Source organism: Etheostoma cragini, chromosome 3, assembly GCF_013103735.1.
Source record: "Etheostoma cragini isolate CJK2018 chromosome 3, CSU_Ecrag_1.0, whole genome shotgun sequence".
NCBI lineage: Eukaryota > Metazoa > Chordata > Actinopteri > Perciformes > Percidae > Etheostoma > Etheostoma cragini.
Window position 1 is genome coordinate 8,541,540 of NC_048409.1, and position 16,020 is coordinate 8,557,559.

At 39.9% G+C, this 16,020-nt stretch overlaps 2 protein-coding genes across 6 annotated transcripts in view; both read right to left on the reverse strand.

Moving 5' to 3' along the window:
- Positions 1 to 1,764, reverse strand: part of myo18ab (myosin XVIIIAb) — a 143,257-nt gene extending 141,493 nt beyond the window's left edge. For all 4 annotated transcript variants that reach the window (XM_034866664.1, XM_034866668.1, XM_034866663.1 and 1 more), the window contains exon 1: positions 1,581 to 1,764. The gene's annotated coding sequence lies outside the window, so the exon portion shown is untranslated. The remainder of the gene's footprint in view (positions 1 to 1,580) is intronic.
- Positions 1,765 to 3,352: 1,588 nt separating this feature from the next.
- On the reverse strand, positions 3,353 to 14,371 carry LOC117941676 (galectin-9-like). 2 transcript variants are annotated; one of them, XM_034866687.1, is made up of 8 exons: positions 14,105 to 14,371; positions 12,921 to 13,009; positions 10,884 to 11,091; positions 9,697 to 9,816; positions 9,284 to 9,520; positions 7,316 to 7,404; positions 5,936 to 6,092; positions 3,353 to 3,964 (listed from the first exon to the last, which is right to left on the reverse strand). In XM_034866687.1, exons 1-8 carry the CDS (start codon positions 14,141 to 14,143, stop codon positions 3,818 to 3,820), a joined length of 1,086 nt encoding a protein of 361 aa, XP_034722578.1. In that variant the 5' UTR covers positions 14,144 to 14,371; the 3' UTR covers positions 3,353 to 3,817. The 2 variants fall into 2 exon arrangements, with proteins under 2 accessions (XP_034722578.1, XP_034722577.1); XM_034866686.1 differs by having other exon boundaries at positions 9,284 to 9,523; positions 14,105 to 14,370.
- Positions 14,372 to 16,020: the final 1,649 nt, after the last annotated feature.

Here is a 16,020-nt window from a genome sequence, read left to right on the forward strand (position 1 = left end):
GTATAGAAACTAGGGAATTATCCATACGTAAACTGTAGGTTGTGTGTTTGGATTTTTTTTAGCCAAAACAAACTACTTAAAAGACCTCACCATGGTATCTTTTTTTTCCCCAAAAGGTTTTATATTTAAAACTATAATCTATACCTAACACAGAAAGGAAATTTGTTGAAATTAAATGTTATGATATCAGTATTATAACAATGCATTGCCCAGTTCTGGTTTTACAAATGTTTAAATGGGCAATAACTACTGGCATAAGTGGCAAGCGTATTAAGGTATAAAATATCCAACTGACCACAAGCCTATGGGTATTGTATATTTTGTACACTTTCATATTTTGCAAGACAATAAAACAGCATTAGAAGTCTCACAGCATGTAACTGTGTTACATGTGTAGATGGCCCTGTTAAACCTAGACCTCCATCCCTCGTACACATTACAGAGGCCCATTGGAGGAGCTTGGCAGGACCAAAACACATTCCTGGTCTTATTTTTAACTGAGTCTCTCCAAACCCTCAAAAATCAGGAACTCCTCCTGCCACAAACTGACACAAGCCAACAGGCAGATATTAAGCGTCAGCCTGCTTCTCATTAGCTGCAGAGTGACGCTCTCCACAGGGTAGCCCAGGCTGGAGTCCCAAACAAACAACCGCCTCCTACTTTAATTATGGCATAGGTAATATTGGCCATGGAGCTGTCCGTACTCCCAGCTAGAAGGTGTCACAGTGCAGCCCAGCAAGCACAACACAACGATGATAATAACATAGTAAAAGCACAGTGCTCTGGTAGCTAAACCAATACAACTCAGTGCCACAATCAAGTTGACATTTAAATATAACGTTAGTGCTGCCTAACGGATTATCTACAAATCAGTTAGCTAGAACACCAAAAGGTTTTCTAAAAGGTCTTCTTAGGCCATTAATTTATCTTTAAAAAATAATAACCGTGGCCACCGTGAATGGACAGCTTTTGTGTCAACATTAGCATCACGTTCAGTCTATAATAACCAGGGTTAGGGAACAGTAAGGGTCTCCTCTTTCATGCTCTCTGCAGTTTATCCTGTTGGCTGCTGAGGTTAAAACGATGGGAACACCTGGCACACTAACTAAAGTAGCTACACAAAGAAACATGTATTAGCCCCACATGCGTTCAATGTGAAGTCAGGGGACAATAAGCATGACAGCGCTAAAATAGGTGTAGCTTGTGGGCTACATTAGCTAGCTGAGCTACCGTATCGTAGGTGGGGGTAACGTTACCTAATAAATATTTGCGTTTTTCTTCCACCGCAGACAAAAAAGCTCCAAAAACAAAAGCCAACAGTTATTCATTATCATTTTGTATAACTCTCCAGTGAGCCATTTACCTAGCTAAATAGCCCAATTGTCTCAAGCCATAGCCTTAGTTCTTTGCCCTCATTTTTGGTGAAGCAAATCCTGGAACAACACATTCGGATCCTGTGTAAATGATTCAGTCAGCCGGACTGCCTTGCTTGCTTTCTGTCTCAACAGCGTTGCCTTCAAAAAAAAAAAAGGGCCCCCTCACTCTCATATCACATGTGTATTTAAAGAAGAAATACTCACTGTTCTCCAGTAACGTTACAGCAAATGGAGCACCGCTGGTGTTACTGGCTGGGTGCAGCTCGCCTCGTAGGATACAGAAGCCGCAGACTGGCTTTTAGCTAACGTTACCATAGCTGGCTGCTCCCAGTCCTACTCTGAAGGGTCGGTACAACAGCTAAAGGTAGTCAAACAGCGACACCTGTTGGATATACACTGGAGCCACAGCCTGGCTTTTGGGAGACCAACACCGCAAAAGCCGTGCTCAATACACAACAGTAGGAGTCCTTTATGTTTTAAAGCCACAGGACCCTTATAGGATCACCTATAATATATCACATAAAATGAAGTTGCATATTAAACTGGGCCTATAATAACATGTAGGCCTTTGTACATACCGTACATACCTTTATTGCATACAATGAGCTATTCAAATAATAGCCCATAATAACTGTTGGCATGATTTTATAAATCATGTTTTAATGTTGAACATGTGTCACAGTAAATCTTTAGGATGAACTGTATCTGTGGATGGTTACCTTAGTAACTACCTTACCTGTAGGCCAGGAAGCAGGGGGGATTTATATTTGCTAACAGTATGTTGGATTCACCTTTTTTTATTAACCATTCTTTGGAGGCCCCCCAGCAAAGACTCTAAGGAAGATCTCTGCACTACAGTTTATTGAAGTCTATGTCGATATTTTTGAAATAAACTTTCTTTAAATATATATATCTATTTTCCACATAATTTGGTTGTCCTCCTGCCCTAACTTTAAGAGTATTGTGGATTGCTGCTCTGTCACAGTGAAATATTACTTAATAAACTGGGGGAAATAACGCAAAAAATACTTTAAAATATAATTTATGTGGAACGTTTGTGGAATTGATTATGTGTCAATCACTTTATTTTTAAACATTATTTAATGACATTTCCGTAAATAAAATAAAAAAAGGTAATACAGACTATTCTCAAACAGAAAGTTTCCCAAACTTGTCATTTGTATCCCACACAAAAACCAACAGGAGTTTTCAACAAAAATATCAATGCCGGTGGTTCCCAAATTGGATTGGACTAAATATAGTAAAATAGGGAATCATTATTTTCCCTATAATTCCATCCATAGGTAAACAATGGTCATGGGTTTCATACACTTTCTGTAATAAAAAATCTAAGAGCAACATCCTATCAGATGGGGGACCCAGGGACAAAATCTTACCAGATGGGGGTCTAACGTCTAATTAGTTTCAGTTTAGGAGTCCTTGACATAAACAAAGTTTGGCAACCACTGATCTTAGTTACTTGAGATTTGTGGTGTGAGTACGGTAGCCATATGTTCAGAAATAGACTTCAGCTAAACTTCCTCTGAAAAAGAGTTGACACAACAAACACTGTCCATCCGTCCATCACTTTGGTCCACACAGAATCGCAACAACTACCAGATGCATTAAGATTAAGTACTGTGCAGCTATTCATTGTCCCCAGAGGATGAATCCTACTGATTTTTGTAATCTTCGAAATTGTCCTGCAGCTCCATCGGCAGGTAAATATTTTACCAGTATGTATTTATGATTTTTAATAACTCTACTTCTACCAGATGGGTTGGCACAAAATTTTGTTTCTCAGATGTTGTACCCTTTTGACTTTGGTAACCCCTGACTTTCCCTCTAGCACCACCATAACATGGACTTGCTTAGATCATAAGTTTGATCTATTAATTGGCTTGCCATAGCGTTTGATATTTGGCAAAGGTAGATACAAATCTAGAAATAAAGGAACATTTGAAAAAGTTGAAATGTTCATTTGCTTGCCTGTTATGTAGTCATTTTCCAGCAGGTAAGAATTCGTCACACAAAACTCGTCACACTACATTTTTATTTGAATGTTTCACAAAAATGTAACAATAATCACAGTATTATTTTTTAGAGACTTTATTATACAGAACATCTATGGAATTAAAATTTATGAATTCAACCAGAATTTCCTTAATTCCTGAACTGACTGGACTTGTTAATCCTTATGGGAGTTTTCCTTTAAAAAACAATGTTTTCAGAATATGTATAGCATATAACAATATAAAAAACAATTATTTGTAGCTTGAATACACATGAAGTAAATAAACAGTATCCATTAATTAACAGTATCCCTCATATGCCATAAGTAATCAATTAGAATGGATAAATGGATGAATGAATAAATGCAAGCAGGGTTTTTTTGTGTGTGTTGTAAGATAATCCAGAGCACCCAGTGGTGCAGGGTCTCTCTACACCATCACAGAGGTCAGACTGATGTCCCCAGCAATCTCCAGCGTGGTGATGTGTTGGAAGTGAGGGAAACGATGCTTATAGATTTGCTGCTGAATCCCATTGGCCACGATCCTGAAGCATTGTTTCTCACAACAGATAGTCAGCTGAAAGAAAAGAGAGAGCATTTTACAATCACATCTTTGAAAGAAAGATAACAGTGGAACTACTAAACTCGCCATAGTGTCTTTTTTGACACTACCACTAGGAATACCAAGGTCCCACACATTGGGGTTGTAACCCTCCTGTTGTCATTTGACCTGTATCAAAAGTTTCAGAAATTCTGGTTTCTTTCAAGCAAACTGCCCAAAAATAACACGAACAGACCCATACTACAATTTGATTGAATTCTGGATGTTTTATAAACATTTGAAAAAAAAAAAAGAGACCTGAATGAAAAAATGAGAAAGTGTAGTGGCAATCGGACTAAAAAAAAATTCAACTGTAGGGAATTTGAAACCATTTCCAACACTTGCTGGTGCATATGAAAAGGTTTGCCATTGACTTGAAGTTAACCTTTTTATTTTATAAAAACACCTACAAACAGACTGGCCATGAAAGATTAAAAACGAGCAGACTAGATCTAAAACCATCACTCGCACAAAGCTGAGGTTGAAAAACCGTGTGGCTTCCCAGATCCTAATTCCTCTATCCCCTCACCTGTGATTCCCTTTCTAACCTCTGATTAGCACACATACACACAGGTGCGAAGGTGACGTAGCGGACAAACCATTGACACAATCCTACCACATACACGGCTATACACACACACAGCAAAACAACAAGATACATGGTCGAAGGGATGACAAACAGCAGGTAAATAAAAGTACCTGCACCAGGGTCTTGGTTGATCAAAACATACAGAGTGAAGAAGTTTCACTGGAAACAACTCAAACAAGATTAGTGTCTAATAGAAACATAACATAGAAACAAAAAAAAAACGGGTAATGCAAGAAATAGAAATTATTTCTATTCACCTTTTCAATACAGTCACAAGTCACACAGCTATTGCAACAAATTTCTTTAAAATGTACATAACTGAAAGAAAAGGATACCCACTTGCAAATACATGCCAGAATCAATCAGAAAAGGTTTTATTGCCACAATAATCAGAATCAGAATCAGAATCAGTTTTATTCACCAGGTATGACAGACATACAAGGAATTTGACTTAGGTTGGAGTAAGCCTCCAAAGTAATAACCAGTGATGAAGTTTGCAAACAAGTCCTCACTGAGCTGAGAAGCACCTTCCTTGGGACATTCATAACTTGTGATATTTTGCACTTTATCCTCTATGCCCTTTAGCACATGCACTTTAGGCCACTAATTGCACTATTTTAATTGTTTGCTGTTCTTGTTTTTTTGTTATTGATTTTTTTTTGGACCCTAATGTAGCCTACCTATGCCAACTGTCTATAACCTGTATTTTGTAAAAAAAAACTTTAATGAAACTCTTTTGTTAAAAAAAAAAAAAAAAAAGCAATTGGGAGAGTCGGGACTTTGCTATAGTCTATTGGGCTTTTTCTCTCCATTTGATAACAGCCGTATTCCCTTTCTGCATATTATATGCTTCACCTCCTCGTTTCGTAGAAGCTGCTGCTCCTTGGATGAAACATATGCCTCATGCGTCTTCTCCATCTCTGCATCAGTAAATCTGTGATCAATACCGTGGTCTATTTAAGAAAGCCGTGAACGTTCACTTATCCCAGCTATCTACACCTGGCTTGACGTAGCTTCACCTGTTAATCGTGGCTCGGGCAACGTGCAAACGATTAAGCCGTGATGAGCAGATCACACTAAGTCAAGCTGCGCTTTTTCACTTTACTGGATATCTTTATTCTTCTCTCTACGTTGCACTGACGTAGGGAAATTCAGACCTGCTAAAAGACCTAGAACACACTACTTCAGTGAATTTAAGACTTTCTAAGGCCTAAAGTTTAAATTTTTAAATTTGAGACTTTTTTAGATATTTTAATTCCGCGCGGAAACCCTGAGCAGTAAATGTGTGCCCATCACCAGTGATGTTTTCCCATCCACCTGGTCAGTGTGCGCAATGAGTGAAGAGTTTGCAGTGTTACCGTGAAAGGCTTCCCCTGGTGGAAGGGCATCCCGCCGGCACGCTCCTCGGCGCCCCACTGGTCCCCCTGCTTGGTGTTCCGAACCACAATGTTCTCGTTGAAACGTGGGTTGTAATGCAGAGCAATGCCAGAGGGATGGCTCAGATTCACATTGAACCTGGGAGGAAACACAGAGGAGACACAGAGTTGTATGTCTTCACTGGTTGTGCAGGAGTCTGAAAATCGTGATGATCAGAGTCATTATTTTAAGAGAAAACCTTGTAGTGAATTGACTGTAATACATGTACTATAAATTTGTATGATTTTACGAGCAAACAACATCACAAACACTGCTACTAGCTCTGAAATGCTCTCCCTTCTCTTGATTGAAGCCTCTGTGTTTACAGGCTTGTGGTGATGCGCAATGTACTAAAGTTGCCAAAAATATCTGTTTGGTACTGCCGATTTGTTTTGTTTTGTCGTGGTCAAAAAGATCGTGGCAGAGAATCATGATATCAATTCTAAGCTAAAAAATTGTGTTTTATATTTTTCCCTGAATCGTGCCGGCCTAGAACTGGTTAATTTTCATTACATATCTGCCAAGACAGGAATGTAAGTTTGAGCTTCCTTCTCTGGGCAGCACCTGGAATGATGCATCATAAAACTGCTTCAGTAAAATTTGGGAAACTGGCAAAACTAGTCATTAGAATGAGGAAACACACAGCAAGTGAACTAACCCTGACACAGAAAGCAGAGTTCTTACACCAAGTCAGTCATGGCATGAGAAGGGTAAACCAGATCCTGACCATCTGCATTATGTCTTCCATGATACAGTAAGTCTGCTGTGTAAATAATAAGGATATAGTCTGAGGCATTTTATATCGTGCCTCCTCAGTTTGGCTTATGCCACTCAAAAAATGATGTGCCTTGCTCCAGCTGTTTTCACTGTTTTCTTCTCTGCCTCTTTCCTGTCATTACACTTTAGCATCTTTTGTTGAGACAAAGACAGCATTACAAGAAATATGCGTATGCATTTTTTTGGTCAGAATTTTTAACATTTTATGAATCTCAATCATTGCGGCGCTGGATTAGCGTGCACACAAGCCTTAGTTCCACTCCGCCAGTTTGCCTCCTTCAATTCTCTTAAACTCTCTGGTTGAAGTTGTCCAGTTGAGTAAAGAAACTAGGGTAGTAATTGGTAAGTTGTGAGGTGTGGAGGAGTGGCAGACATGGCTGCACATATTTGGCGTATAGCTAAAGGTGTGGCCTGGGGCTACATAGTCGGTTTAAAACTGCAAGAAGTTAACTAGTCTACATACACAGTACTCATTGGGATGTTGTCTTTTAATTTCTACAAGGTTGGTTTCAAAGATCCAGCACCAATAACTAATCAAGTCATACCTTGTGGCTTTGGGGTTAACAGTCCCCTGAATAGTGATGGTCCTGCCAGGTTTCAGTCCACCGCTGATGACGCTGTGGTATGGAACAGTCTGTACAGAGACCCAATGGGAAAATGAATGAATTATACAAACACACTTATTATCTATAATCATTCATTGGTTTTTCTTTTATAGATCAAAGATGAAGAAACGGACAGTGATGCAATGTACCTCTGAAATCGCTAATGAAAGACACCTGCTGTGACATCACTGAACAGGGAGTGGCCAGAAAAGCACCGTGCTCCAAAGTGTAAATGTGTGGAGAGCATTGCAACAGCAGATGCTTTATGTAATGTTACTCTTCCAATTTTCCATCATTACCATGAATTTAAGTATTGAGGCAGCTGTGCATGTCTTCCTGGGCCATTGATCATTCTCTGTATCTTTTAGCTATCCCTGTATACTGCAATACTGACCACAACTTGTGGTATTTCCAAAAGGTAATGCCTACCTACCTCAAACCATTGTCTAATGCTTTAGAGCGCCGTGTCTCAAAGTCGGAACCAAGGTCCGCAATCCAGACCCTGCCCAAACCTTGTGTTATGAATACAATAACTAAAAATTAAATGTTTTAAACTTTAAAATGCTATTTTTATATTGATCAATACATTGTTTTTAATTTTGACTATACATGAAAAATAATGAAGAAAAGTGTTGAAAAAGGAGATAAAACAGTGAAAAGGGGGATCAAAAAATCATAAGGCCACAAACACATGGCAAAAAGTTGATTAATCTGTTGATTATGATAATAATCAACAAATAATTAAGGAATAGCACAGTTTTGACCATTGATGGCACTATTACCTGTATGTGCAAAAGCATGTGGTTGTTCACAATCATATGCAATGGAGTAAGACCATGACATACATGAGGAAGCAAAAAACTTCCCCCCGAACTCAGTTTACAAGAAACTCAAGACCTTTACCATGTCTTAACATCCAGGTTGTGTCTGACAATTTCTGTAACTTTCTAAAACAGGCTTTCATTTACACTCACTTCACACTCCAGTCGGCTATGCTGAGGTGAGCCAGGAGCCAGGGTTTAAATCTCTCTAGCTCTCTTTTTTCACTCCTGAAAATTGACTGCAATTTACAATTGGCGGCTGTGGCTCAGTGGTAGAGCGGTTGCCTGCCAATCGGTAGGTTGGTGGTTCAATCCCCACACCTGCAGTCATTGTCGAAGTGTCCTTGGGCAACACACTGAACCCCGAGTTGCCCCCGGTGCTGCGCATCGGAGTGTGAATGTTTATCTGATGAGCAGGTGGCACCTTGTACGGCAGCCCCGGCCACAGTGTATGAATGTGAATGGTTCCTGTAGATGTAAAAGCGCTTTGAGCAGTTGTTAAGACTGGAAAAGCGCTATATAAATACAGCACATTTACAATTATTAATCTGTCAATAACTTTCTCGCTTAATTTTTGCAGCTCTACTTGATGAAACTACTTCTGTCATTTTACATGTAAACAACTATGAATGCTTTCAAGCTGAGACTGTCTGAAAGTGGAATATTTATGCATCATTATCTCCCCTCTCAATGACGGCTGGCTTTTCACTACACCTTCCAGTGGGGCAAAATCAAACCATATGCCCTATGTTGTGTTCTGTGTACCTGCCCTTGGGTTCATTAGGAGTGTCCCAAAGCTGATGTCTCTGTAGACACATAGACCTGAAGTTAGCTAGCTAACAAACCAACCTAGATTATTGGTATGCTCAACATTTTAGGATTAAACATCTACCACATTAACAAAATTCCATTCACCTCCACTGTATTGGAATGGAGGAAATACAAACACAGAATGCTCTAAATCTGTACAAATTAAACCAAAACTATGTACATGGCCACTTAAACTTAAGCAATTAGGTTTTTGCTGCCCCACATAAACTCTATAAAATGTCCGCAGAATTGTAACTCCACCCTGCCTTATACTCACAGGCATTGCTGGAGGAAATCCAGTCTGCGAGGGGAATCCAGGCTGAGATGGGAATCCAGGGTGAGATGGGAATCCAGGGTGAGATGGGAATCCAGGCTGAGATGGGAATCCAGGCTGCGGTGGAAATCCAGGCTGAGATGGGAATCCAGGTTGCGGGGGAAACGCTGGATAAGAAGGGAAGCCAGCCTGGGTGGGATAGGCTACTTGTGCGGCAAATGCAGGCTGTGCAGGAAATGCCTGCTGTCCAGGAATTTGAAGACAAAAGGAAACAATTTTAATCTCATTTCCCCTTCTGTTATGCTGTTCATGTACTCTCTACATGTTGATTCATTTAGCAGGTTTGTGATTATTTGTAATGAGAATATTGACGTAAATGAAACACCATTAATGCCTGATACTGGCAGCATCCTCACCATAGGGTTCTGGAAGGCAATGGAGGAAATTTCTACTTTCCCACCCACTGAGATGGTGTCCACCTGGTGAAAAGGGATACGGTGTCTGTACTCCATAAAGTGGCAGCCATTGACGTTCAGCTGGGGAGAAAATATGGAACTTTAATTGGGTGTCATTTCTGAGCAAAGACAAATATTTCTGCCTGCACGTAAATAAGATCTCTCTAGAAATATTAGCAACCTGAAAAGAGTGTATGTTTTTTACTCCGTCCAGTTACCATCTCTGTCAAATGACCATTGTCAAACTCTCAGATTGAGCGAAGATACAAATTTGAGAGGTTATTATGTTTTCTGTTTACTTTAAATTATTCTTTGAATGGTCATTTTATGTACAAAATATAATTTGTGTACTGTACTTCATGGAGATCTGTTGTGCACTCACTGATAAGAAAAACAGGATTTGTAAATGTAGTTAAATCTCGGACAAAACTAAAGCCGTTTTCACACAAGCACTGCAATTCTGTAATTATCTAGACATTACTTGTATGTGGGAATGCAAATGTCCAAACCAGTCAGATCGGGCTGTGCAGCTCCCTAGCACAAAATCCGAGTTACCTTAGATAGAGCCGAAAGTGTGTCGGGCTTTTCAGACCAAAAGTGGCAACGCAGCCACTGCACTCTGAGACCCATTTTTTCCAAGGCTTGTGCCACCCAACAACAGTGTTTCGATCTGAATGAACCTTGAGCACAGACCCCTGTAGATGCACAAACTTTGGCTAGCGAGCGTTTGGTCTAAAAGGCCCTTGAGAATTCACAGTTAGCAAGTGGCTGTTGTGATGATATTAACTAACACTCACCACACCAGGAGGGAAACAAATATCGGAGGGTGAAGTAGAAGGGCGATTTACATACACGCCGAAACCGTCAGATTAATTCAAGCATCTCCAAGAGACTTTATGACCAAATTACAAACGGCTCTGAAACGCAGTGTAATGGCTCTACCAGGCGCCAGCCCTTGTCTAAACCAGAGTATTTCCAGTGAGTGAACCCGTCTGATACAGACATCTCCTGTTGTATGCTACATGTGTGAAATGGGAACTACGGACAACGTAGGGACCCAATGCTTTGGACATTCACAGGCCAGAGTTTGGATGTGAAAACGGCTTTAGTGGATCATTTTAATTTCCAACAGTTTTGACCCTTCTGACCTGGTAGGAATCACGTGTGACTGTGATGGTGAGGCTGAAGGTAGAGCCAGCAGGAAACGGCGAGTTTTGCTTCCTCTCTTCGGGCCCCCAGTTGCCATTCTGTAAGGTGTTGGTAACAACATAACCGGGGTGGCTGTCATATCGTGGGTTTATGTGGATAGCGATGTCCGCATTGGTCCTGGAACCACACTGTAAATTCACATGGAACCTGGAAAAAATCAGAAGTCCTCATTTAATGGTCTACAAGAAATTATCACTATTACACTGTTTTATTATAAGTATTGTGTGTAAATGGAAAAAATATGGTTAATTATTTTTTTATGTTGCAAGCTATGCTAATAGTGAATAGAACCAAAATTAACGGTACTATGGAGTAGAGCCCGACTGATATATCGGCGGGCCGATATTAGGCATTTCACAAACTATCAGCATTTTTTTTCAAAATTCATTCATCTGAATCATTTGAATATTTAATAGAAAAAATAAAAACATTTGAGTATTGGCTTTGCATAGTATATCCACCAGAGGGCGCTCTACAACGTCCCTGTTGCCAACACTGTTTTTTTTTTTTATTGTGTTTTTGATCAAAGGATTTTAGGTTTCATATTTTAAGTTTGTGTTTTTATACATTTAATTTACTAGAACTTTAACATATTTTGATCTTCAATACAATAAAACAAATTGTTATCATATTATTTTAGTGAGAGCTCATAAAAAAAATGTATGTTTTGTTTAGGAGCAACGTTGAGATAAGTGGATCCCTGATATTTTGTATCTCATGGTCTTGATAAAGAGGCAATGAGTTCAGATTGTCTTTTCAACAGCTTTCCAAATGTTGGAGGATGAAGCAAATAACTCTCCCTTAAACTTAGTTTACAAGACACTCAACGCCTTTAACATGTCTTAACATACATTCATTTACCCATTGGTAAAATTATTACCAAGGGTGCTATGACCAAAATTCAATATCGGCCTGTAGATGTCCTCAGGCCTGGACACTTGTTGATTGTGGGAAAGTTAAAGCAGATTGGATAATGCACACTGTAGTTACAGCCACTTTCTTGTTGATCACTAAACACTCAAAATGGCCGCCACTCCCCCACACAGTTTAGTATAGCAACTTGACTTTTAGGTCTACTACCTTTTGCCACAAGAAGGGTTTTTTGAATTTGAGCCAATATAGGCGTGTATATGTTGTCAGGGTTGGACTCTTATAAATCCAGAAAGGTTTCAAGCTAAATGGACAATGTACGCTCAAGTTACACCCACTTCCTGTTTCGATGGCGAAATGCACAAAATGGCCGCCCAGCCATGGTCAAACCCTATTATTTAAAGTGTTTTGTTTAATACATTTTCATCTTTAACGTCTCAAGATGGCACAAACCAAATTTGAAGTTGATTGGATGAAATCTCTAGGAGGAGTTTACTAAACATGTAGAAATGGGCAAAATTGCACCAATTTCGAAAAATGGTGGACTTCCTGTTGGGTTTATTGTATTGCTTCAATGAGCTTTGTACGATTTGACATTTTACATCTGTGTACCAATATTCGATAGTCTACGTTAAACGAAACGCAGGGGCTCCATTTTTTTATTTATTTTTTACATTGTAGGGGGCGCTAGCGAACCTTTTTTGTGCGCTTGTTCCCGAAAAACTTAAAATAGGTAAATTTTCATCTGACTTGATGTAACTGCCAATTTTGGTGAGATTGTGAGTATGGTAAGCCCTTCAAAAAGACAGTTCATTTGCCGGAAGAAAGGAAAGGAAGGATTCCATAAGTTTCAATAGGGCCTTCGCCACAGTTGGCGCTCGGGCCAGGAGTACAGGAAAGAATCAGAATGGGAGCATTTTATCAAATTAAGGAAACCACGAACACAGCAGTTCAGGAAACAAAAATGAAGTTATTGTTCTGAAAAATGAATGTGTTTTGGTTGTTTTAATTAAAATATTTTATGAGATGTTAAATTTTGTACTTCACTGCGACCATATCTAAGGACTAAGAGCTGAGCGTTAAAAAGATGAAGAGAGCAGTCTGACCTATCGACTCCAGGCAGGACCCGTCCACTGATGTTGATGGACTTCCCCTCCTGCAGACCACCGTGGATTGATCCAGTGAAGGGGATCATCTACAAAGAACAGGACTTTACAGGTTAATGGCTGTATTTCATTCTAACTGCAAACTTGTTATTGCTAGTATAAAGCCGCTTAAGACAATTTTGTGATTTGTGGCCGAGGCTTTAGGTTTTGGGATAAAATGGATAAACATTGTTCCTACTGTACATATCTTAGTTTAAGTTAACATCAACCACCGAATGTTGGTACAGAGTAAAAAATGAAAATAAATGTGATTTCTGGTAACGTTGCACATTAGGACAGTTGTGGCATGCTCTTGCTTCTAAATGGCCAGTACTGCTGGTTCTAGACCATGTGGCCAGCAACCTGGTTCCTAATTGCTTCACAATTTTATTTAATCTCTTTACCTTTTTTCACATAGGCTACTCTTGTTTCCTTATCATGTGCTGTATCATTAACCTTATACTTTACACTGTTGTTGTATCATTATTACCTTAATGATTCTATTGTTATACTCTTGACAAATAACAATATAAATATAAATATCTACTGTGTACAAATGTCATATTTACTTTGGTGACTATGGGGCGACATAAGCTCATGATGCTCTAATACTTCAGTCACATGTTCGCCCCAAGATGGCGACAGGAAAGATGCATATCTCACTAGCCTGACGCAGTAGACTACGTAAGTTCATCCAAATACAGGTATTATTTTGAAAGCGCTTGCCCTCGAGACGCTTGGCAGGCTATACGGGTAGTAGACTACCACCACCTGAAGCTGCTGTTTCCTTCTCTCAGGGCAGGATGCAACAGTTAGGCAGCAGTGTACAGACTCTTTATTTAGACTACAAAATACAAAAATGTGTTAACAAGTAGCCTACCCTGGGAACCAAACCAAATAGTTAACTATTAAGCTATTATTATTATTTATATAGGTTATGTATCGAATTTAAGAGCAGACGTAAATTCATTAAAATGTCCTGAAAGTTGTCGACATTTTGACAATCAACCAGTGTTTGAACGGGTGTTTCCTGCAGCCAGCCGATAACGGGACCGCATACCTGAGACACCCCCGAGCAGAGCAGCGCCTTCATAAATCATCACATCCTTTCCCCACGAACGTCAAGACAAGTTTTAATTACTTACTGGGTTATAAAAAGGTGTTTGCTGCTGGTTGAAGGCCATGTTGTCCAAAACGGAATTGCGCAGATTTGCTGAGCGGCCGGATGAGAGCAGCGGACTCGGAGAGAAAATGGGAGACTTTTACAAGTAGCGCTTTTGTCTTGCACAGATAGGTTTCGATTTCCCACAGTAGGCGGTGTTTAAGAAACGACAGTCCTAGTAACACAGCTAAAAACAAGAGAAACGCTACACAAAGGCTGCATTGATTGAGTCAACGTGATATCTTTTGTTAAAACTTTATCTTATCAAGTCAATTGACTTCATAACAGCTTGAAGGGTTGTGCTTTTGTTTCCTCATTCTTCATTATTTCCTGTGGCTTCATCCAGATGTCAGGTTCTGCCTGATTCTACTTTGCTGGAGCCCTTCAGATAACTGGTGGTTACTGAGGTTCAGTGGTAGAACGTAACCAAGTACATTTACTCCAGTACTGTACTGAAGTAGGCTACAAATGTCGAGGTACTTACTTACTTAGGCATTTTCTTTCCATGCCACTTTCTACTTCTACTCTGCTACATTTCAGAGAGAAATATTGCACTTTTTACTCCACTACATTCATCTGACAGCTTTAGTTAATAGTTACTTTACACATATTCAAATATTAATAATAATTAATACATTTCATTTGTATAGTGCTTTTCAAGGACCCAAATTCGCCTTCCAGGGCAAGGTTGAAATCATAACAAGGCTGAACAGAACAAGACTAATGAAACAAAACAAGATTCAGGCACAGATGAAAAAGGCCCCTCCCTTTGGAGTGTAGCTACGGTTAGGCACTAAGCAAACAGATGGGACTTGAGGCGGGACTGGAAGATGGTGAGGGACTCAGAGTCACAGATCTCTTGGGGAGGGAGTTCCAGAGCCTGAGACCTGCCCTGGAGAAGGCTCTGTCCCCGAAACTGTGCAGGTTGGACTTGTAGATGGAGAGAAGAGCGGCTGAGGTGGATCTGACGGTCCGTGAGGGGGGAGGGTAGGGGGAGAGGAGGTCAGTGAGGAATGAGGGTGCCAGAGGGTGGAGGTCTTTGTGTGTGAGGACCAGGATTTTGTAAGTGATCCGGTGGGAGATGGGGAACCAGTGGAGTTGTTTTAGGACTAGGGTTCACAAGGGTGAGGCGGGCAGCTGCATACTGGACCAGTTGGAGTTGCTTGATGTAGGTGGAGCTGATGCGGAGGGGAAGAAACACAAGCAGTTTATATAATCTGATTTTTTATTGTAAATGAAATTAGTTCACAATATTAGTGCCTAGTCCAGCTGAGAGGATTAGACCATTAAACACACAAATGTTTGGATCCTTTACACTTTCAAAAATGCGAGGAGTTTTCTGCATTGAGCACTCTAATACTTTAAGTACATTTTCCTGATGATACTTTTACTTAAGTAACATTTTTAACGCAGGACTTTTACTTGTAAAAGAATATTTTTACAGTGTGGTATTAGTACTTTTACTTAAGTAAAGGATCTGAATACTTCTTCCAAGACTGCTGTTGGTCCATCTATTGAAAAACCTAATTCTCAGTGTTTCTCTGAAGTTACTGTGTCATTAGCTGAGACAGCTGTCCCAGTCCCAGCCGTCTACAATGAGTCATTCCAGATGTAAAGCTTTAAAGGACTATACACTATAATATACACTTCAGTGGTGGTAGTGTCACCTTTTACTCAATCTCACAGTGTCATTATGTTCCTTTCTGCATTCCCGCTTTAATTTAAACGCAGGTCTTCTCATCAGTTCTAGGAAATCTCACCAACTATCCCAGTGGTTTTCAAAGTGGGGTCCGGGGACCCACAGGGGATCCTTAAGTAGGGTGCAGGGGGTCCCCGGCAAAAAGGGCAATCATTTTTAATCACTATAATTACATTCATAAGTACCACAACGACTGATGA